Source organism: Anolis carolinensis, unplaced genomic scaffold (assembly GCF_035594765.1).
Source record: "Anolis carolinensis isolate JA03-04 unplaced genomic scaffold, rAnoCar3.1.pri scaffold_14, whole genome shotgun sequence".
Lineage (NCBI taxonomy): Eukaryota > Metazoa > Chordata > Lepidosauria > Squamata > Dactyloidae > Anolis > Anolis carolinensis.
The window spans coordinates 12,186,508-12,211,499 of NW_026943825.1; the positions used below are offsets into that span (position 1 = coordinate 12,186,508).

At 42.2% G+C, this 24,992-nt stretch overlaps 2 protein-coding genes across 4 annotated transcripts in view; both read right to left on the minus strand.

The window, feature by feature from the left end:
• Positions 1–8,163, minus strand: part of bnipl (BCL2 interacting protein like) — a 43,203-nt gene extending 35,040 nt beyond the window's left edge. For 2 of the 3 annotated variants that reach the window (XM_062965331.1, XM_062965330.1), the window contains exon 1: positions 5,965–8,163. In XM_062965331.1, the coding sequence (XP_062821401.1) occupies positions 5,965–5,999 (35 nt within the window). In that variant the 5' untranslated portion in view covers positions 6,000–8,163. The remainder of the gene's footprint in view (positions 1–5,964) is intronic. The other variant, XM_062965329.1, reaches the window with a different exon arrangement.
• A 4,240-nt stretch (positions 8,164–12,403) lies between these two features.
• prune1 (prune exopolyphosphatase 1) overlaps positions 12,404–24,992 on the minus strand; it is a 47,602-nt gene continuing 35,013 nt past the window's right edge. Inside the window, 2 exon segments of the mRNA XM_062965336.1 lie at positions 12,404–15,966; positions 15,968–16,128. Coding sequence (XP_062821406.1) covers positions 15,657–15,966; positions 15,968–16,128 — 471 coding nt within the window. The 3' untranslated portion in view covers positions 12,404–15,656.

Below are 24,992 nucleotides of genomic sequence, written 5' to 3' on the forward strand. Positions count from 1 at the left end.
TGTCACCTGCTTGTCTTGCTGTAATTTAGTGGTAGGCTGCCTCTGGATAGGGAGGCTCCATATGGCTTCCACCTGGAAACTGATGTGGAAGAACATGCGGGTCAAGAATAGAGCTCTAGAGTCACCTCTGTACTTATGGCCAAGACATGACACCTGGAAGGCCATCATACTCAGACAATGAGGGATTGCTTAAGTACCGTATATACTCGAGTATAAGCCCACCCGAATATAAGCTGAGGCACCTAATTTTACCACAAAAAAACTGGGAAAACATTGACTCCAATAGAAGCTGAGATACCAATAAAATTGCCATATATTCTCGACTATAAGCCGACCCGAATATAAGCCGAGGCACCTAATTTTACCACAAAAAAACTGGGAAAACATTGACTCCAATATAAGCCGAGATACCAATAAAATTACCATATATTCTCGACTATAAGCCGACCCGAATATAAGCCGAGGCACCTAATTTTACCACAAAAAAACTGGGAGAACATTGACTCCAATATAAGCCGAGATACCAATAAAATTACCATATATTCTCGACTATAAGCCGACCCGAATATAAGCCGAGGCACCTAATTTTACCACAAAAAACTGGGAGAACATTGACTCCAATATAAGCCGAGATACCAATAAAATTACCGTATATTCTTGACTATAAGCCGACCCGAATATAAGCCGAGGCACCTAATTTTACCACAAAAAAACTGGGAAAACATTGACTCCAATAGAAGCTGAGATACCAATAAAATTACCGTATATTCTCAAGTATAAGACGACCCAAATATAAGCCGAGGCACCTAATTTTACCACAAAAAAACTGGGAAAACATTGACTCCAATAGAAGCTGAGATACCAATAAAATTACCGTATATTCTCGACTATAAGCCGACCCGAATATAAGCCGAGGCACCTAATTTTACCACAAAAAGCTGGGAAAACATTGACTCCAATATAAGCCGAGTTACCAATAAAATTACCATATATTCTCGAATATAAGCCAACCCGAATATAAGCCGAGGCACCTAATTTTACCACAAAAAAACTGGGAAAACATTGACTCCAATAGAAGCTGAGATACCAATAAAATTACCATATATTCTCAAGTATAAGATGACCCGAATATAAGCCGAGGCACCTAATTTTACCACAAAAAAACTGGGAAAACATTGACTCCAATAGAAGCTGAGATACCAATAAAATTACCATATATTCTCGACTATAAGCCGACCCGAATATAAGCCGAGGCACCTAATTTTACCACAAAAAAACTGGGAAAACATTGACTCCAATAGAAGCTGAGATACCAATAAAATTACCGTATATTCTCGACTATAAGCCGACCCGAATATAAGCCGAGGCACCTAATTTTACCACAAAAAAACTGGGAAAACATTGACTCCAATAGAAGCTGAGATACCAATAAAATTACCGTATATTCTCAAGTATAAGACGACCCAAATATAAGCCGAGGCACCTAATTTTACCACAAAAAAACTGGGAAAACATTGACTCCAATAGAAGCTGAGATACCAATAAAATTACCGTATATTCTCGACTATAAGCCGACCCGAATATAAGCCGAGGCACCTAATTTTACCACAAAAAAACTGGGAAAACATTGACTCCAATAGAAGCTGAGATACCAATAAAATTACCGTATATTCTCAAGTATAAGACGACCCGAATATAAGCCAAGGCACCTAATTTTACCACAAAAAAACTGGGAAAACATTGACTCCAATATAAGCCGAGATACCAATAAAATTACCATATATTCTCGACTATAAGCCGACCCGAATATAAGCCGAGGCACCTAATTTTACCACAAAAAAACTGGGAAAACATTGACTCCAATAGAAGCTGAGATACCAATAAAATTACCGTATATTCTCAAGTATAAGACGACCCGAATATAAGCCGAGGCACCTCATTTTACCACAAAAAAACCTGGGAAAACATTGACTCCAGTATAAGCCGAGATAACAATAAAATTACATTAATTGAGGCCTCAGTAGTTTAAATGTTTTTGAATCTTTACATCAAACTGTAGTTTAAGATATGAGTGTTCAACTCTGATTAAATCATTATTTTCATCTTCTTCAATGTAAATGCCCTTATGTATCCTTTTAATAATAATAGAGTGAAATGCAATTAAGGCCAAGATCGAAAAATCAGCTGATGACCCAAAATGCAGACTGTGCAAGGAAGCTGACAAAACCATGGATCATATCCTCAGCTGCTGTAAGAAAATCGCACAGACAGACTACAAACAGAGGCACAACTATGTGGCCCAAATGATCCATTGGAACTTATGCCTCAAGTCCCACCTCCCAGCAGCAAAGAACTGGTGGGATCACAAACCTGCAAAAGTCTTGGAAAATGAGCACACAAAGATACTGTGGGACTTCTGAATCCAGACTGACAAAGTTCTGGAACACAACACACCAGACATCACAGTTGTGGAAAAGAAAAAGGTTTGGATCATTGATGTTGCCATCCCAGGTGACAGTCGCATTGACGAAAAACAACAGGAAAAACTCAGCCGCTCTCAGGACCTCAAGATTGAACTTCAAAGATTCTGGCAGAAACCAGTGCAGGTGGTCCCGGTGGTGATGGGCACATTGGGTGCCGTGCCAAAAGATCTCAGCCGGCATTTGGAAACAATAGACATTGACAAAAGTACGATCTGCCAGCTGCAAAAGGCCACCCTGCTGGGATCTCCCCGCATCATCCGAAAATTCATCACACAGTCCTAGACACTTTGGAAGTGTTCGACTTGTGATTTTGTGATATGAAATCCAGCATATCTATCTTGTTTGTTGTGTCATAATAAAATAATAATAATAATAATGATAATAGGGTTGTAAGAGACCCCTTGGGCCATTTAGTCCAACCCCTTCAACCTTCGTGCACCAAAAGCACAAGCAAAGCACCCCTGACAGATGGCCACCCAGCCTCAATGTTAATAATAATAATAATCATCATCATCATCATCTTCATCATCATGATACACATTGAACAGTCCTAAACGCTGGGGAAGTGTTCAACTTGTGATACGAAATCCAGTATATATTTGCTGTCTTTATGTCAATAATAATAATAATAATAATAATAATAATAATAAATCCAGCATATCTATCTTGTTTGCTGTGTCATTAATAATAATAATAATAATAATAATAATAATAATAATAATAATAAATCCAGCATATCTATCTTGTTTGCTGTGTTATAATAAAATAATAATAAAATAATAATAATAAGGATTGGAAAAGATCCCTTGGGCCATTTCGTCCAACCCCCTTTTGCCTTTGTGCACCAAAAGCACTGGCAAAGCACTCCTTAATAATTAATTATTAATTAAATAATAAAATACCATTATAAACAAGCAGAGCTTTGGAAGGTGCACCGCGGGGGCCGGGTAAATGGCTTCGATGGGCCGCATGTGGCCTTAGTTTGGAGACCCCTGATCTATCTTACCCATTTATCTATCCAACTATCTATCAACTATTTATCTATTTATCTATCCAACTATCCATCCATCCAGTTAGCTATTTGTCCATCTACTCATCTACCTATCCATACACCTATCTTATCCATTTATTCGTCCATGCATCCAATTATCCATCCACCCACTTTTCCATATCCACCTCTTATTAACCCATGCAGTTATCTATTTATCCATCCACCTATCTTATCAATCCACCCATCTATCCATCCAGCTAACCATCTACTCATTCACCTACCGTATATACTCGAAGATAAGCTGAGTTTTTCAGCCCTTTTTATGAGCTGAAAAAGCCTCCCTCGGCTTATAATCGGGTCAAGACCAGCAACGGAGCCTGCAGGCTATTGCTTGCAATATGTGAGCTATTTCTCTCTTCTCCTCCCTTAACAGTGTGTTTTCTTTTCCAAAGCCTCCCTCGCTCTTAACCAAGGGAATGTTTTGAAAAGGGAAAGAAGCCCTTGCAAGTCAGGAAGAAGAAGAGAGATATATATATACCCATTAACTTAATGTTCATGTGGTCTGCCCTTGTTTTTATTGTCTCCTTGTTTTATTTTGTAATGGATATTATTTACTGTATTGCTTATTGTATTGTGTTGTGCTGTTCTTTTATATGCTGTTTACATTGTATTGTCCCCGTTGGGGAGATGGTGGCGGGGTATAAATAAAGTATTATTATTATTATTATTATTATAAAAGCATTTCCCCCTGAAATATTTATTCATCTCTGATACAGATAAATAGGCATTTCCCCCTGCAAGCCTTTGCAATCCCTATGTACCTTTATATTTATTTGTATCTATCTATCTATATACATTAATTTTATCTATGAATTTCCCCCTCATATGTTTGCAAATCCTATATACATATAGCTAGAGATTTCCATGTACAGTAGAGTCTCACTTATCCAACATAAACGGGCCGGCAGAATGTTGGATAAGCAAATATGTTGGATAATAAGGAGGGATCAAGGAAAAGCCTATTAAACATCAAATTAGGTTATGATTTTACAAATGAAGCACCAAAACTTCATGTTAGACAACAAATTTGACAGAAAAAGTAGTTCAATACGCAGTAATGCTATGTAATAATTACTGTATTTACGAATTTAGGACCAAAATATCATATTGAAAACAATGACTAAAAAAATGTGTTGGATAATCCAGAACGTTGGATAAGCGAGTGTTGGATAAGTGAGACTCTACTGTACCTGTATATCTGTATCTATGTGTATACATTATTTTATATATGAATTTACACCTCATATGTTTGCAAGTCTTTGCAAATCCAATACAGATATAATTATCTATATAGAGAGAGATGTCTAGATAGATAGATATGAACAGAGGGCTTGCAAATATTGCAGGGATTTCATTGGGATCTATTTTTAATTTGAAATTGACCCGTAGCTGTTGCATTTCCCACCTTCAGCTTATACTCAATAAGTTTCCCCAGTTTTTTATAGTAAAATTAGGTGCCTCGGCTTATATTAGGGTTGGCTTATACTCAAGTATATATACGGTATTTATCCATCCATCCACCCCACCACCTTTCCATATCAACCTATCTTATGATCTCCAATCTTTGACATCTCCGGTCGGCTGACAAAGGACAGATGCCAGGCATAAAACGGGCCAGTCATAAAACCTCAATTATCCTCTGGTATGTGAGAGCCCCTATATAAATAGGCCAAAGAGAAGGTTCTGGTATTCTGTACAAATTGTCGGGTTCTCTTCTCCCAGTTGTGCTGTGGGTCAGTCTTCCACCAGAAAAAGCACCAAGACACACGCTGGTAGATTCCAACAGGTTTTATTGTACTGAATACCAGAACCTTCTCTTTGGCCCAGTTATATAGGGGCTCTCACATACCAGAGGGTAATTGAGGTTTTATGGATCGTTAGGTTCTCTTCTCCCAGTTGTGCTGTGGGTCAGTCTTCCACCAGAAAAAGCACCAAGACACACGCTGGTAGATTCCAACAGGTTTTATTGTACAGAATACCAGAACCTTCTCTTTGGCCCATTTATATAGGGGCTCTCACATACCAGAGGGTAATTGAGGTTTTATGGATCGTTAGGTTCTCTTCTCCCAGTTGTGCTATGGGTCAGTCTTCCACCAGAAAAAGCACCAAGACAAACGCTGGTAGATTCCAACAGGTTTTATTGTACAGAATACCAGAACCTTCTCTTTGGCCCATTTATATAGGGGTTTTCACATACCAGAGGGTAATTGAGGTTTTATGGCTGGCATCTGTTCTTTGTCAGCCGACCAGAGATGTTAAGAGAACCCGATACCTATTTATCCAAATCAGAGACGGATTGGATCTGAGCCACTTGCAGGAATTTAGAAAACGTCTGGTTTGTTTTGGTTTGCAAGGAAGATTCTCCCAGGTTGAGCTGGTACAAAGAGGAACTGCTTTGGACCAAGCCTTGACCAGGTAGAAGGGACTCACATTTCGGGCGGCAGCGCAGCCTCCTGGGAGCCCATCTGGGCCTGGAAAGATGATGCCGGGTCCCTCCTGTTCCTTTCCGGGAGCCCAAAACACGACCCGGGAGCGGTTGGGACGTCCCACGAAACCGGCGCCGAAGGCCTCCTTGACTCACCCTGGAAACTGGTTCTGCAGCATGAAAGGCTTAAGCCTGGCAACGGCGCCTGGGTCCTAATGCCGTGACGAATTGAGAGTTAAGTTGTTTGTTAAACAACAACACCTGTATTTGGGGAGGTGAGATGAAAGGAGGAGGAAGAGGAGGCAGGGAAGAAAACCTTTAAAAATTGGCGAGACTATGAAACCAACAACAATGGGAGAGCCGTTGCCGAAAACGCCGTCCTCAAAATACTCCAATTTCCTTCGATAGATTGGAACAAAATATATATCCTCTGGTGGGAAATAAACCTCTGTGATGTGTATAAATGGGGCGGAAAAAATCTAGAATGGCAGCATTCTTTCCTTGATTTCCTTGTGAACCTAAAGGATGTTTCTCTGCAATGGTTCGTCCAGGAAAGAAGTGATTCTTCGGATACAGAACATATGCCACCCAATAGTCGCCATCTGCTCACCCACAGAAAACCATCTATCTATCTATATATATAAAAGGCTTTTGGCATCACGGCGACTCACAAAACAACAAAACCCCAAAACCCCCAAACTCAAAAATTGCCAACACAATCAATCAACCCCGCCTCAAGTAAGATACAACACAATTACACTAAAAACAGATTATCTGATTTCAACTCCATGATGTGGCAGTCTACACTCAAACCCCTGCCACACAACAATATTACCCAGAATACCAAGGCACATCTGCCAATATCTCCTTTCAACTGGATTATCTACCTTGGCATTCTAAATAATATTCCTCTATGACATTGCCTTCACTCTACACTGCCATCTAATCCAGTTCAGTCTACATTTTATACAACTATGTACAACTGACCTCATATAATCCAATTCTAACCACCTAATATAACATGATAAATATAATATATAAGACTTACTATGGTATAATAATAGAAAACAATATAATCTCTAAAACCAGGAAATAAAGACCAACACTCGGAAAGCAGGGAAATTGGGAATTCTACAAACGAAACAATCAGGGCCAGCTAACACTTTCCAACAAAACATTCCTCCAGACAGTAAACAAACACCCTTTCAACCTGCAAGGCCATAAAAACTAATCAAAGAGGCTAATTCCACCATTCAAACCTCCCACACCGACACTATTAATTCCTGTTCAAACTGACCAACCAAGGATTCCGCAAGGTAAAAACCAACCAGGCTTACAACCATCAAGGCTATTCAATACTTTTCAACCAGGCCAACCAACATTTCCCCTACATACAAACCCCCCAAACTTTGAAACCACAACACAACTCTGTCCTATTCAACCTTGCCTAGCAACAATACCTTATGTGCAAACCGACCAGGCTTTTAACCTACAAACCTATTTAATACCATTCAATCTGGCCAAACAAGAATTCTCCTACTAAGGAAGTACCCACACTTCAAAGCAGCTCTTTGATTAATGCTATGACTCCAACCACTCCACAAAACGGCCAGACTTTCACGCTGCAAGGCTATTCACTCCTATTCCACCTGGCCAACAAATAATTCCCATAAGCCACAGCAACGCGTGGCCGGGCAAAGCTAGTATATATATAAAAGAGTGATGGCATCAGGGCAGCGGACAAAACAACAAAACTATAGGCCCCCCAACCTCGAAATTTGACAACACAACCCATCATCCACGGCTCTAGGTTGATACAACAAAAAGAAAAGAAAAACAAAGTCCTAATTAGAGCGAGAGGAATAATAGTTTTTATCCAATTGCTGCCAGTTAGAAGGCTAAGCTCCACTCACTTGGTCTCCTAGCAACGCACTCAGCCCAGGGGACAGGCACAGTTAGGCCTCACTTAGGCCTCTTCCACAGATTATCAGATTTGAACTGGATTATATGGCAGTGTAGACTCAAGGCCCTTCCACACAGCTATATAACCCATTTAGAATCTTATATTATCTGCTTTGAACTGGATTATCTTGACTCCACACTGCCATATAATCCAGCGTGCATTCTAAACATAAAGACTACCATACAACAGACATTCAATACCACCACTACCTCAACAATTTCTCACCAACACCACCAGACGCCACAGAAACGCGTGGCTGGGCACAGCTAGTCTATGTCTAAATCTAATCTAATCTAAATCTATATCTAAATCTACATCTACATCTAAATCTAATCTAAATCTATATCTATTATCTATCTATATAATAAAAGTCAATGTTTGTATGCGGGTATGTATGTGTGTATGTATGCGAGTATGTGCCAGCTTTCTGATTGGACGCCACTATCACAGGCCACTGTGACCACCAGGAACGACAGACCTGGCCCAAACTTGAGACGCTTAACCTCCATGACGCTCTTTACGTCCTGGTGCCGTTTGCGAGAGGATTGACCATGGGTGATGGGATTTGTAGTACTTTCAATCGCTACGACTCCCACAGGCCACTGCGAAGCCCACCAGTGACGGAACTGGACCAAACTTGGCAGACAGAACCCCCAGGAACCCCTTTCCGTCCTTGGGCACATTGGGGGAGGATGGACCAAGTAGCTTCACTCACTTCTTGCTCTGGGAGTTGTAGTTCACCTTTATACAGACAGCACTGAACCCAGCCAACATCGGATCTGGACCAAACTTGGCACACTGCCTCATCATGCCCGACTGAGCATACAGGCAAGGTCTCAGGGTGATTGTCCTTTGGCTCTGGGAGTTGTAGTTCACCCTTATACAGACAGCACTGAAGCCACCCGACTTCGGATCTGGACCAAACTTGGCACACTGCCTCATCATGCCCAACTGAGCATACAGGCAGGGTTTCGGGGTGATTGTCCTTTGGCTCTGGGAGTTGTAGTTCACCGTTAAACAGACAGCACGGAACCCAGGCAACTTCATATCTGGACCAAACTTGGCACACTGCCTCATCATGCCCAACTCAGCATACAGGCAGGGTTTCGGGGTGATTGTCCTTTGGCTCTGGGAGTTGTAGTTCACCGTTAAACAGACAGCACGGAACCCAGGCAACTTCATATCTGGACCAAACTTGGCACACTGCCTCATCATGCCCAACTCAGCATACAGGCAGGGTTTCGGGGTGATTGTCCTTTGGCTCTGGGAGTTGTAGTTCACCCTTATACAGACAGCACTGAACCCAGGCAACTTCGGATCTGGACCAAACTTGCCACACAAGTTTCTCAAAATACCCGGGCACCGCCGGGTCCCCAAGCTAGTCCATAATAAAAGTGAAAACCCATATGTGTGTACGTGGCACGGGTCTCCACTCACACAGACAGCCTCTGGCCTCCACAAACAGGCTCCAGTTCCCAGTGCTGAGGAGCCACGAAGTCACTCTTTTCCACTGACATTGCGGTTACAGCGAGCGTCATGAACATGTATCCCAACCCCTGCCAAAGTCCTTCCCAAACACTACAGCCCACCACCCAAGGAATGCTTTTGTTTGGGGACCATTTCATCCTAGATTTTCCATTTTCTTCCACCACAGGCCGGCATCCCAGGGTTCTCCATTGCTGTGGAATTTGCATGGCCCCGCCCACTGCCCTTTCCTTTCCAATCTCTCTGCATAACAAACACAACAGAACTGAGTTGCAACTAAACTTACTGGAAGAGTTTGGGGGATTGACTCCACATGGTGGAAGTTGTAGTTCACCCCGCATCAAGTCAGAGCCCTGTCACTCCTACTGGGGAATTTAGAGGAGTTATAGTTCACCTACACCTAGGACACACTATGAACCCAAACAATGATGGTTGTGGACCAAACTTGTCATGCATCCCCGATATGCCCAGATTTGACTACTGGTGGGTTTGGAGGGGAATTGGCTTGGACATTTGGGAGTAGTAGGTACTGGGATGTATAGTTTACCTGTAATGAATGAGCACTTCGAACCCCACCGACGATGGAACAGGACCAAACTTGGCACACGGAGCCCCCATAACCAATAAAACATATTGGACAAGTTTGGGGAAAAGGGAGTTATAGTTCACCTGCATCCAGAGACACTGGCCCACATTGACAATAGACCGGGACCAAACTTTGCACAGAGAAGCCTCATGACCAACTGAACATATTGCAGGGGTTTGTGGGAATGGGCCTTGAATCTGAGAGTTGTAGTTCACCCGCATCCAAAGAGCACTGAACCCAGCCAACGACGGATCTGGACCAAACGGTACACAGAACCAAAATGCAATTTGTTTCATAAAGATCAAGTAGACAGAACATATTGTAAAGAACAAAAATAACTTTCTGGCCTTGCATCGCACATTTTAGTGCAAATATTAAGACACAAATAGTGTTCAATTCAGCAAGTATTGCAGAATGTCATGCCACAGTCCACTTCAAAAAGGGTCATGACATGCAGCTGTTAATAAAATGCTGTAGTATAGAAAAAGCCACATGTTAAATTCATAAAATATATAGTGGTTTATTTGGATGATTTTAAAGTGATTTCACTGTGGAATTTAGCTCGACTGGCAGGTTTGGGGAGGATTGACCCACGATTCTGGGAATTGTAGTTCACCCACTCCAAACTGAGACTACCTTAAGTCTCACGGCCCACCAGTCAGCCATGGCTCACAGGTTGGGAACCACTGGTTTAAAGAGAATGGGGATCACATTTGTTTTGGTTTGCAAATTGGAGGGAGAGCTAATGCTCCCGAAGACAGGATGGCGATAAAAGTACCAAGGGCCTCTGAGCATGGGTTGAGTGCTTTCCCCATCATTGCCAAAGTCTAGAGGAGTTTCTCTGTCGTTGCTCAACGGTTCAGCTATTTGGGGCTTGTTACTCGGCCGTCTTCCTTTCAGCTGTGCAAAGTTAAACATTTAATTTTCCGCCGCCCGCCTCGGCTGCCAGGAGACGTAAAATAAACAGCAGCGTGAGCCCAATGGAGAAAGCAAATAGGAGGAGAAATAATGGCCTCTTTGAACCCAGATAATCTTGGCCAACATACTGTTGAGTTATAAAGCTTGGATGTTTATCTCTAGGTTCTCTTCCACACTTAACCCCCATTACCCATTTTACGTCTTGGTGCTGTTTGGGGGAAGATGGACTAGGGTTGATGGGATTATTATTATTATTATTATTTCATGTCAGGAGCAACCTGAGTTGCTTCTGGTGTGAGAGAATTGGCCGTCTGCAAGGACGTTGCTATTATTATTCAAAGGATACATAAGCACATTTACATTGAAGAAGATGAAACTAATGATTTAATCAGTTGGACAGTTTTATCTTAAATTACAGTTTTAGGTAAATATTCAAAAATATTTCACCTGCTGATGCCTCAATTAATGTAATTTTATTGGTATCTATTTTTATTTCTGAAATTTACCACTCTCGGCTTATACTTGAGTCAATGTTTTCCCACTTTTTTGTGGTAAAATTAGGTGCCTTGGCTTATATTCGGGTCAGCTTATACTCGAGTATATACGGTATGTACAGAGCGAATAGCGGCCCTCCGATATATGTCAGCTAGAAAGATGTGTAGATTTTAATATTTAAAACACATTGTTTCTACTAAGCAATTGTAATGAAGTATGAAATTTTGGTTTACAGATGTTGTGTTTAAATGTGTGTTTGTGTTTTAAAAGGGTAAGTATTACAGTTATTGCATCTCAGCACTCAGAGGCTGGTTGCCATGGAGAAGTAGGCGGAACCAACTGCCATTTTGTTGAAAAAGTGCAGAGTTTAAAAAAGGGATTCAGTCTGTGCTCTGATGAGGCACAGGGAAGATTGATCCTAGGTTGAGGGGATCAAGGAGACTCAATTGTTTATTTTTGAGTCGGTTTAAAGTAAGTTTGGTGACTTATTTAATGTAAGGAACAGAGAATCTGTGATTGTATATCACAGGGTGACTGCGGTTTAAAAGTAGCAGAGGAAGAAGTTCTAACTACTTTAAGTAAAAGAAATGACACTTTAGGGAGTTTGTCTTACCTCATTCTAGCATTGTAACTGTTAATAAAAGTGCCTCTAAGTGAGAAACAACATTGTAACCACTAAGCTCTGTGCCTGAATAAACTTGTTATTGTTCCTCCAACATCTAAGCCTCTGTCGCATATATTATAAACCAAGTTGCGTTACCATCTAAAGTGAATAAGAAGAAGAAAGAATTTTTTTTTTAAAAAAAAAAGGTCTCCTCTCTGAGTCATTGGTGGTTGCATCTTCACAAATTGGTGGCAGCGGTGGGATAAAAAGATTTCCCCTGCCTGAAAGAACCTTAGTCGTTCTTAGCTCTTTACAGCAATAAACAAGGAAAACACACTTCCGGTCTCTGAAGGAAATGGAAGAGACAAACTGATTGAGGGATTGACACCGGAATGTATTCACATCTCTACGAAATATGATTACTTTTATTCACTTAATTGGTTTCAAACACTTTCACTAGGAGACAAGCACGCCTTGAACCATACCAGAAACCAGAATCCACAAACAAGTGGGAGAAGGCTGGATTCACCCTCGTCTTCTATCTATCTATATAAAAATCAACGTATGTATGTCTGTACCACAAAAGCTGTTGTGAGGTGAAGTGGCCCTCTGCGATGTCACTGGGAAAGAGAGGTGGCATGTGCATGAGGGGAAGGGAGAAAGGAAGGAAAGGGCCACAAAGAGAGCCATGTTGATATGGAGACATTGGGGAGGTAGGCCTTCTCAGAGCCAGAGAAGGAAGAAAGAAGGTCGTCTCAGACATGGAGAAAATAGGTCCTCTCAGAGATGGAGAAAGGAGAATGTAGGTCTTCTAACAGCTGGAGAAAATGAGGCTTCTCAGAGCCAGAGGAGGGAGGTCCTCTCAGAGCTGGAGAAAGGAGAATGTAGATCTTCTCGGAGATGGAAAAAGGGGGTCTTCTCAGAGCCAGAGGAGGGAGGTCTTCTCAGAGCTGGAGAAAGGAAAATCTAGGTCTTCTCAGATATGAAGAAAGGGAGTCTTCTCACAGTCAGAGGAGGGAGGACTTCTCAGAGCTGGAGAATGAAGAATGTGGGTCTTCTCATAGCTAGAGAAAGGGGGTCTTTCAGAGCCAGGGAAAGGGGGTCTTTTCAGCGCTGGAGAAAGGAGAATATAGGTCTTCTAATAGCTGGAGAGAATGAGGCTTCTCAGAGCCAGAGGAGGGAGGTCCTCTCAGAGGCGGAGAAAGGAGAATGTAGGTCTTAGGTCTTCTAATAGCTGGAGTAAATAAGTCTTCTCAGAGCCAGAGGAGGGAGGTCTTCTCAGAGCTGGAGAAAGGAAAACGTAGGTCTTCTCAGAGATGAAGAAAAGGGGTCTTCTCAGTCAGAGGAGGGAGGTCCTCTCAGAGCTGGAGAAAGGAGAATGTAGTTCTAATAGCTGGAGAAAATAGGACCTCTCAGAGCTGGAGAATGAAGAATGTGGGTCTTCTCATAGCTAGAGAAAGGGGGTCTTTTCTCAGAGCCAGAGAAAGGGGGTCTTTTCAGCGCTGGAGAAAGGAGAATGTAGGTCTTCTAATAGCTGGAGAGAATAGGTCCTCTCAGAGCTGGAGAAAGGAGAATGTAGGTCTTCTCGGAGATGGAAATGGGGGTCTTCTCAGAGCCAGAGGAGGGAGGTCTTCTCAGAGCTGGAGAAAGGAAAATGTAGGTCTTCTCAGAGATGAAGAAAGGGGGTCTTCTCACAGTCAGAGGAGGGAGGTCCTCTCAGAGCTGGAGAAAGAAGAATGTAGTTCTAATAGCTGGAGAAAATAGGACCTCTCAGAGCTGGAGAATGAAGAATGTGGGTCTTCTCATAGCTAGAGTAAGGGGGTCTTTTCTCAGAGCCAGAGAAAGGGGGTCTTTTCAGCACTGGAGAAAGGAGAATGTAGGTCTTCTAATAGCTGGAGAGAATGGGTCTTCTCAGAGCTGGAGAAAGGAGAATGTAGGTCTAATAGCTGGAGAAAACAGGTCCTTTCAGAGCTGTAGAAAGGAGAATGTAGGTCTTCTAATAGCTGGAGAAAACAGGTCCTCTCAGAGCTGGAGAAAGGAGAATGTAGGTCTTCTAATTGCTGGAGAGAATAAGTCCTCTGAGCTGGAGAAAGGAGAATGTAGGTCTTCTAATAGCTGGAGAAAATAGGTCCTCTCAGAGCTGGAGAATGAAGCATGTGGGTCTTCTCATAGCTAGAGAAATGGGGTCTTCTCAGAGCCAGAGAAAGGGGGTCTTCTCAGAGCCAGGGAAAGGGGGTCTTTTCAGAGCTGGAGAAAGGAGAATGTAGGTCTTCTAATAGCTGGAGAAAATAGGTCCTCTCAGCGCTGGAGAAAGGAGAAAGCAGGCGGACAGCAGTCCCGATACTTGGGAAACGCCAGGAATATATGCTAGTTACAATATAAATTGCGAATGGCTCCACGTGGATCCTCAGAAATGAACTTCCACAACAATACTGCGAAATAGGTACCAGTCTTCGCTTGTGGGTCTGCAAGAAGCACAATTCAGGTTTGAAACATTTTCTTGGACGGAGGCAGCAACCATCTCTGTGACTTTGCTAAACAAGCGTGGAGCATGTGGGGCTGAAGGGTGACCAGGTTTCCAAACCAAGTGGAGAACACGGTCAGGTGACTTGACCTGGGAGACTTGGCTGAAACCTTTAGTCCAGAACTCTGGGAGATAGGGAGCGTGCAACTACACTATCGAATTAACGCTATGGCTCAACGCCATGGAATCCTGGGATCTGTAGTTTGGTGAGGCAGAGAAAGCTAAAGACCTTGGAAAACCGTACCTCCCATGGTTCCATAGTATTGAGCCATGGCTGTTCAAGTTGTGTTGAGCTGCATTAATTCAACAGTGTTTTCCCTCCGAGATGTTCCAGACATAGTGCTGCATCTCTGCCTCCTATATGGGACTAGTCTTTTGTCATTTCCTCTTTAAGGTAAGGGGAAAATAAGAGATAAATGCACATTATCATGACTGTCTAGAGAATAGAGATTGTCAAGGTGTTTGCTGCAAAGTCCATATAGTTGAGCCGCACAATAGGTTTGCATGCTCTCCATAAAAAGCAGAGACTCTCTTGAAATTGCTCTCGACTCTCAAAGAAAAGAAAAATCCACTGGCATGTATCTGTTTCGGTCAAGTCTGCAAGCAATGATCTATGTGAACAAGGCTCCAAGCTAGGCCATATGGGTCCAAAAAGGTCTATGAGGAGTCACATTGAAACAGACCCGGGAAACAAAAGGTCACGGAGACTCTTCTCCATTTCCATCTCTAAAAATACACAACAAAACTCAGCGGCATTTCACAGTCCATGAAGGAAAGCTCGACCCACCACAATCCATGGTCTGGAAGCTGTAGGGTTTCTTTCCGATGCAAGGTATTGAGGAGCACGGGATTGCCACATCCCCGCAACAGGTAAACGCAACAGTCACTTCCAATCAAAAAAATGCTCCCTCTGCTATTTGCTGTGGATGGCAAATCATTTTTTCCTGCTCTATGAACCCAGAGAAAAGAGTAACAGAGGCAGCAGTACTCAGGGAGTCCATTGCTAATTCTCGTCTCTCGACTCCGAGAGGAAATTGTGTCAAGAAAGGTACAGTGGGATTCATTTTTCCCAAGCTCCTGTCCTTACACCCCACAGGTTTCCATAAATCTTTGAACTCGCCGTCACTTCTTTTCAGAGCTTTCCTCCGGAATGGCACGCGTTGCCGTGAGGCGGTCGAACCGCTCGAAGAGGGCCTCCGACGAGAGTTTGGGGAGACCCCGGTCGAGAGGGCACTCATCCACCAGGCTGTTCATAGGGGTCGGGGGCAGGACGGTATCGTCGTCTACCAGGTCGTCCCCCAAGCGGTGGGGCTTGGTGGGGTCTTTCTGGGTTTCGCCATCGGGCTCCGGACGCCGGCCTTCAGCTCCTTTCGCTTCCACTCTAGGCGGGGGGCATGGGCTGGCAGCCGCGGGCTGCATGGCGACACTAATGGCTTTGGTCCCAATCCTTTAGGAAGCCCTTCACGATCGGGAGGACCTTCTTGCGCGAGGCGGTGACGGTGCCCTGATGGTAGGCGCGGAGGGTGGAATAGCGGCTCTCGAGCGGCGAAAGGTGGAGGGAAGGATCAGTGGAGCGCTCCAATGCTTGGCACACCTGAAGATACACAAACACATATGGGTTTATTAGCCACATGAGCCTTCCAAGGACATTTCTGTACCATTTTGAAATTCATGTAAACATTGACAGCTAACAACAACAACAATAGAGGACTCTTACAAGTCAAACAAGCAGTCAAAGAAGAAAAACATGCCCTGGCAGAATATGTAAAACATGTGAAAACTGTGGTCAGCAGAGAATACACGCAAAGGGTCAGAAAAATTCTCAAAAGCAAGCTCAATGGAGGCAACACCATCAAGGCTGTTTGTAGTCAGTCTGTGCAATTTTCTTACAGCAGCTGAGGAGATGATCAATGGTTTTGTCGGTTTCCTTGCAAGCTCAATGGAGGCAACACCATCAAGGCCATAAACACCTGGGCCATACCTGTCATAAGATATACTGCTGGCATCATAAGCTGGACACAGATAGAACAGGACAATTTGGACAGAAAAATAAGAAAACTCATGACCATTCATCATTCACTGCACCCTCGCAGTGATGTTGACCAGCTATATTATTATTATTAGTATTATTATTATTATTATTTTCCAGGGAGACTCATTGTCCCCTCTGCTTTTCATTATTGCCATGATCCCTCTGTCAACAATCTTACAAAAAACAAATCTCGGCTATCAAACATCTAAAAAATCTCACAAAATTTCACATCTGATGTACATGGATGACCTGAAGCTGTATGGGAAAACGGAAACTGAAATCCAGTCTCTGACTAACACTGTCCAAAATTTTTAGCACTGATATCAGCATGGAGTTTGGTTTGGACAAATGTTCGACAGTGGCATTGAAGAAGGGAAAAATCATTGAAAGTGAGGGCATAAATATGCCTAATGGCCAAACAATAAAGTGTCACCAGCCAGAGGCCTATAAATATCTGGGCATATTACAGCTGGACAACATCAAGCATGAACATGTGAAAACTGTGGTCAGGAAAGAATACACACAAAGGGTCAGAAAAATTCTCAAAAGCAAGCTCAATGGAGGCAACACCACCAAGGCCATAAACACCTGGGCCATACCTGTCATAAGATATACTGCTGGCATTATAAATTGGACACAGGCAGAACTGGACAATTTGGACAGAAAAACAAGAAAAATCATGACCATTCATCACTCACTGCACCCTCGCAGTGATGTTGACCGGCTATATCTGCCTAGAAGATCAGGTGGCAGAGGACTCTTACAAGGAAAACAAGAAGATGAACATGCTCTGGCAGAATATGTCAAGCAAGGTGAAGAACCTGCTTTGATTGAAGTCAAAAATAGAAACTCCTCAAAGCACAGCAGATAAAAAAAAACAGTACAAGAAAACCGCACTACAAACTAGAGCTGACAGCTGGCACAACAAAACATTGCATGGAAAGTTCCTTGACAAAATTGAAGGAAAAGCTGATAAGGAGAAGACCTGGCTCTGGCTCACGAATGGGACCCTGAAGAAGGAGACAGAAGGCCTGATCCTTGCAGCCCAGGAGCAAGACATCAGGACAAAGGCAATTCAGGCCAAGATCGAAAAATCAGCTGATGACCCAAAATGCAGACTGTGCAAGGAAACCGACGAAACCATTGATCATATCCTCAGCTGCTGTAAGAAAATCGCACAGACAGACTACAAACAGAGGCACAACTATGTGGCCCAAATGATTCATTGGAACTTATGCCTCAAGTACCACCTCCCAGTAGAAAAGAACTGGTGGGATCACAAACCTGCAAAAGTACTGGAAAATGAGCACGCAAAGATACTGTGGGACTTCCGAATCCAGACTGACAAAGTTCTGGAACACAACACACCAGACATCACAGTTGTGGAAAGGAAAAAGGTTTGGATCATTGATGTTGCCATCCCAGGTGACAGTCGCATTGAAGAAAAACAACAGGAAAAACTCAGCCGCTATCAGGACCTCAAGATTGAACTTCAAAGACTTTGGCAGAAACCAGTGCAGGTGGTCCCGGTGGTGATGGGCACACTGGGTGCCATGCCAAGAGATCTCAGCCGGCATTTGGAAACAATAGACATTGACAAAATTACAATCTGCCAACTGCAAAAGGCCACCCGACTGGGATCTGTGCGCATCATCCGAAAATACATCACACAGTCCTAGACACTTTGGAAGTGTTTGACTTGTGATTTTGTGATACGAAATCCAGCATGTCTATCTTGTTTGCTGTATCATACAATAAATAATAATAATAATAATAATAATAATAATAATAATAATACATCACACAGTCCTAGATGCTTGAGAAGTGTTCGACTTGTGATTTTGTGATACGAAATCCAGCATATCTATCTTGTTTGCTGTGTCATACAATAATAATAATAATAATAATAATAATATAATAATAATAATAATAATAATAATAATAATAATAATAATAATAATACATCACACAGTCCTAGACACTTGGGAAGTGTTCGACTTGTGATTTTGTGATACGAAATCCAGCATATCTATCTTGTTTGCTGTGTCATACGATATAATAGTAATAATACATCACACAGTCCTAGACACTTGGGAAGTGTTCGACTTGTGATTTTGTGATACGAAATCCAGCATATCTATCTTGTTTGCTGTGTCATACAATAAAATAATAATAATAATAATAATAATAATAATAATAATAATAATAATACATCACACAGTCCTAGACACTTGGGAAGTGTTCGACTTGTGATTTTGTGATACGAAATCCAGCATATCTGTCTTGTTTGCTGTGTCATAATAAAATAATAATAATAATAATAATAATAATAATAATAATAATAATAATAATAATAACAACAACTTAATTTGTATTCCGTCCTATCTCCCTAAGGGGGCTCAAACTATTCCTATTTTCTATCAGAGCAAACTATTCCTATTTTCAAAAGTCTCAGCAACTGCCTAAACTGCAATACGTTGGTCCCTTCCTTAGAGGAGACTTGCATACAATTCAATGAAAGCCGGGAAGGCCATGCCCTGACTTTCCCCCCTAAAAGCCTCTGCAAGAAAGGGTCTTCTGTGCCCCTTTCCCTCTCCCCTTCCCATTGCCACCCACCGGGATCAGAGGCGAACCGTCCGCCCCAATTTACATGGAAAAGGCTGCTCCCGGAGAGAGGCGAGAACACAGTGTTCCCTGCCAAGTTGTCTTTCACACCACCGGCTCCTGCAGTTCATTTTCACTCTTTATTGAGCCTTCTCTAAGACACGGAAGTGGGGAGGGAGGCTTACAAAGCCCTATGGCCAATGACTCAGTCCCCAGCCGTTGGTGGCCGCTTGGTCTTTCGTGGCTCACTGAAAGAAACTGAGCCACCAGCAGAAAATAGTCGATTTCTGAAGCAGAAATGGCCCAAGAAGTGGTTGTTATTACTCTTTCTCAGTGTCAATTTCCTTTCAACCTTTGAAAAAGACCTCCAAATCATTCAATTATGTGTGTTTGTAGAATTTTTATAGTGTTGTCGAAGGCTTTCATGGCCGGAATCACTGGGTTGCTGTGAGTTTTCTGTGTCGTCTGGCCATGTTCCAGAAGCATTCTCTCCTGACGTTTCACCCACATCTATGGCAGAGGTTGTGAGGTCTGCTGGAAACTAGGCAAGTGGGGTTTATATAGCTGTGGGATGATGTCCAGGGTGGGAGAAAATGAGCACACAAAGATACTGTGGGACTTCCAAATCCAGACTGACAAAGTTCTGAACACAACACACCAGACATCACAGTTGTGGAAAGGAAAAAGGTTTGGATCATTGATGTTGCCATCCCAGGTGATGTTTGAGGCAAATGTGAATGTTGCAATTAGCCACCTTGATTAGCACTGAATGGCCTTGCAGCCTCAAGGTCTGACTGCTTACTGCCCGGGAGAATCCTTTGTTGAGAGGTGTTAGCTGGCTCTGATTGTTTGATGTCTGGAATTCCTGTCTGGAGCTGCCCTGAGTCCCATCGGGTGAGAAGGGCGGGGTAGAAATGTTGTAAATAAATAAATTCCCCTGTTTTCAGAGTGTTGTTCTTTATTTACTACCATCAGGGCACCCAACCTTCAGGTCAGCAGTTCAGTTGCTAATGGAACAGGAATGTAGGCAACGAGCTGTCAAAATATATAAAACATGAACTCATCACTCTTAAAAGTGAAAGTGTGTATACGAGTTTGGGTTTTATGTATTTTGACAGTTCATTGCCTGTGTATTTCCTGTTCCATTAGGAAAATAATAATACTAATCTATAATAATAATAATAATAATAATAATAATCTGCACGCATCATCCGAAAATACATCACACGGTCCTAGACACTTGGGAAGTGTTCGACTTGTGATTTTGTGATACGAAATCCAGCACATCTATCTTGTTTGCTGTGTCATAATAAAATAATAATAATACAGTAGAGTCTCACTTATCCAACATAAATGGGCCGGCAGAAGCTTGGATAAGCGAATATGTTGGATAATAAGGAGGGATTAAGGAAAAGCCTCTTAAACATCAAATTAAGTTATGATTTTGCAAATTAAGCACCAAAACATCATGTTTTACAACAAATTTGACAGAAAAAGTAGTTCAGTACGCAGTAATGTTATGTTGTAATTACTGTATTTACAAATTTAGCACCAAAATATCACGATGTATTGAAAACATTGACTACAAAAATGGTTTGGATTATCCAGAGGCTTGGATAAGCGAGGCTTGGATAAGTGAGACTCTACTGTATATAAAACCTGAACTCATAACTACTCTTAAAAGTGGAACTGCGGATACGAGTTTGGGTTTTATGTATTTTGACTGTTCATTGCCTGCGTATTTCCTGTTCCATTAGAAAAATAATAATAATAAAACTTTATTTATATACCACCCTATCTCCTCAAGGGACTACTTTTTCTGTCAAATTTGTTATATAACACGATGTTTTGGTGCTTAATTTGTAAAATCGAAACCTAATTTTATGTTTAATAGGCTTTTCCTTAAGGTAAAGGTTTCCCCTGACATTAAATCCAGTCGTGTCCGACTGGGGGTTGGTGCTCATCTCCATTTCTAAGCCGAAGAGCCGGCGTTGTCCGTAGACACCTCCAAGGTCATGTGGCCATAGGCATGACTGCATGGAGCGCCGTTACCTTCCCGCCGGAGCAGTACCTATTGATCTACTCACATTTGCATGTTTTCGAACTGCTAGGTTGGCAGGAGCTGGAGCTAACAGGGGGCACTCACTCCGCTCCCAGGATTTGAACCTGGGACCTTTCGGTCTCCAGCTCAGTGCTTTAACGCACTTCGCCACCGGGGCTATTTCCTTAATCCCTACTTATTATCCAAGATATTTGTTTATCCAAGGTTTTGCCAGCCCGTTTAGCTTGGATAAGTGAGACTCTATTGTAAAACATTAGACCCAACAATGTGCATAAACAAATAATCTGGTGGTTTAAGCAGATTTTTGAATAATCTAATTAGGGCACTGAAGGAAAACGGTTTCAAAAGGATTGGGGACATCATGAATCCCAAAGGAGAAATATTAAAGTGGGATATAATAAAAGATAAATGTGGTCAAGGGAACTAGATAGCATGGTTAGATCTGTCCAGTAAAGCCCAGGCCATGAAAAGAAGAGAAGTAGTTGAAACCCCACCAGATAGAATAATTAAAAGGAAAATAGAAATAGATAAAGGAATAATTGGGCTATTGTATGATCTACTAATCACATTAACTTACAATACAAAAATAACCATTATACATAATTGGAAACAGGAAAAAAAAACTTCACTGAGAAATTAATTGGGACTTGGATTGACAATATTTATAAAATTAAACATATAAGGATTAAAGAAACCCAAAGGAAAATAATATCTAAATGGTATAGAACCCCACTCCAAGTAGCACACATAACAGGAAATACTTCAAATAAGTGTTGGCATAACTGTGGGGAAATAGGTACATTTTCCCACATGTGGTGGGACTGTAGAAAAATTCAGAACTTCTATAGAAAAATAAGAAAAATAATGGAAGAAATAATAGGGAAAGAATTAATATGGGACAAAGCTAGATACATGTCTCTCACAGTAAAGGTAAGGGAAGATAACAATAATTGGACAGAGATTCTAAAATATATGACAGCCGCAATACAAGCCACGATAGCCCGAGGATGGAGGGATGATACAAAATGGGATGTAGAAACCTGGTGGGTTTATATATCAGAATATATAATTAACAACTTCATCATTCAAAAGAAAAATATATATACAAATAGCCTAAAAGATCAAGACTGGTTAAGGAAATGGACTGTTCTAATCGACAAAATAGACGGAGACGAAAGATACCGCACCTTGAACCAGGCGTTCCACACGATTAAACTGATGTATTGACAATTTTGAATGGCTGATCCAGGGGGGTGGGGGGTGATACATTTCTAAGGACTGTTTAAAATGTCATTTAAGAAATAGTTGCCTTTGGAACAATGTATACTGAAATAAGTTATGTATGGCAAAAATAGTTAATTGTTATGATGTATCAAAAAGAATAAAAAAATAAAAATAAATTTAAAAAAGCAGATTTTTGAATAGAGCTCCTTAGACTCTTCAGCTATGCCTTTGTTTAGCTTTTTATCTACCCTTACCCACCCTGTATTGGAATACCTGGCACAATTAGCACTTTAATGTTTAATGCCGGTTTAACACTAAATCCTGGCCACTGTACTCGGATTCATTGATGGAGTTCTTTTATTAGGCTTTAAATGGTGGGTTACGTGTTTTTATGAGGGTCTCTCTGGAAGATCTTAAGGTTCGCACCGGTTCATAGGGGAGATGCGATCACGGAGATAGGCTGGTCCTGAGCCGTATAGAGCTTTATAGGTCATGACCTGCACCTTGAATTGGGACTGGCAGCTTATCGGCAGCCAACAATTAAGAATATATAAGAATATCTGGATTGCAACTTCCTGATATGTGTCCTAAGAAGCCGTCTCTAACATGGTGGAGCCACCACCGGGAAAGCACTGTTCCCACAGCCCTTGAATATTCCAAGCAAAAACATCAATGGTTGTTGTATGTCTTTCAGGATGTGTGGCCATGTTCCAGAAGTATTCTCTCCTGACGTTTCACCCACATCTATGGCGAAGCTATTCAATGCTAATCAAGGTGATTAACTACAACATTCACACAAGCCTACAACTGACAAAGAGTTCTCCTTTCACCCTGGACTTTCCACAGATATATATAAACCTTCCTTGCTTACTTTCTCCATACCTCACAACCTCTGAGGATGCCTGCCATAGATGTGGGCGAAACATCAGGAGAAAATACTTCTGGAACATGGCCACACAGCCCGAAAGACATACAACAACCCTGTGAACCCGGCCATGAAAGCCTTCGACAACACAAAAACCTCCATGTGTTTTGAACTCATATTGAGGAAGCAGTGAAGACTCACATTGCAATGAAAATGCAACTGGAGAAACCGTGGACACGACCGAGTGCCACGAATGGGACTATGTTGGCGTCAGTCAACAGTGTGAAGCTCTTAGAGGGCTGGCTAAGCTGGCTCTATGCCCCGGCTCCAAAAAAAGGCCTCACAAGAGGTGACAGTGAGCTGACTCTTACTCCCGTTTGGTTAAAAATAAAGTCAAATGGAATGTCTTCATTGGTATTCAACAGGGAAGTGGAGGCAGGAGAGCAATAGAGTCACTTCGTAAAGGGGGAAGTTTCATTCGATCTTACAAATGAAAAGAAGGCACGCAGATGAAGTTGGTTCCCTCTCCCTATTCTGCTTTGCCATTCCAAAATCATCCCCATTGATACTGATCGATTGGAAAGTTTTTCCAAGGCGTTTGGAGATTGGTTAGGTGTCACAGCCTTGCCTTATATATCTACGAAAGGACACTGAGACCCGTTTAGGTTTTAAATAGGAGAACAAAGAGGTGACAGATCAAAGAAGGGCACCTGTTAGCTGGAGCTAACAGCGGGCGCTCAAGCCGCTCCCGGGATTTGAACCTGGGACCTTTCGGTCTGCAAGTTCAGCAGCTCAGCGCTTTAATACACTTCGCCACCGGGGCTCCTACATTGCAATTCTAGCAACCCCAAAAACCATTCCCCTAGAAGGCAAGTACCTAGACTTCCAAGCAACAAGCCTATTGCATTGCATTCCAACTCACCAAACAAAGACTCCCATAAGAAGAAAACGGCCAGGCTTTGAGGCTGCAAGGCTATTCACTGCTATTCCACCTGGCCAACAAAGGATTCCCATACGCCACAGCAATGTGTGGCCGGGCACAACTAGTAATAATATAAATATACACTCTCACAGATAAATAAAGACGTTTGTATTTTTCCGAACCTATGAAAAAGCAAAGAAAGAGTGATCTTTACAATTAAAACTCAAAGAGCAGAGAAAGCCACATGGTACAGTTGTCCCAGCAGTGACAGCACTGCCATCATTGTCATGATAGAAAACCCAATAATGGCTGTCAAGTGAGATAAGGAGGAAGAGAACAAGATGGACAAGGCGTGGGGTGGGAAACCTGAACGGATGCCACTGTTCCAATGTTTATCTCCCCAAAGAAATATTCCCCAAGCCCTGCAACTGTCCATGGCTTTTCTGATTTTGAAGCATTTCAACTCATGTACAGAAAAGAACAATGTTGAGGACTAGAAGCCAGACTCCGGGAATGATTTGGAGCAGGAGGAACGGTTTTCTCAAGATCGTTGTGTGTTTTCCGGGCTGTATGGCCATGTTCCAGAAGTATTCTCTCCCCACGTTTCGCCCACATCTCTGAGGATGCCTGCCACAGATGTGGGCGAAACGTCAGGAGAGAATACTTCTGGAACATGGCCATACAGACCGGAAAACACACAACAACCCTGTGATTCCAGCCATGAAAGCCTTCGACAACACATCAGTTTT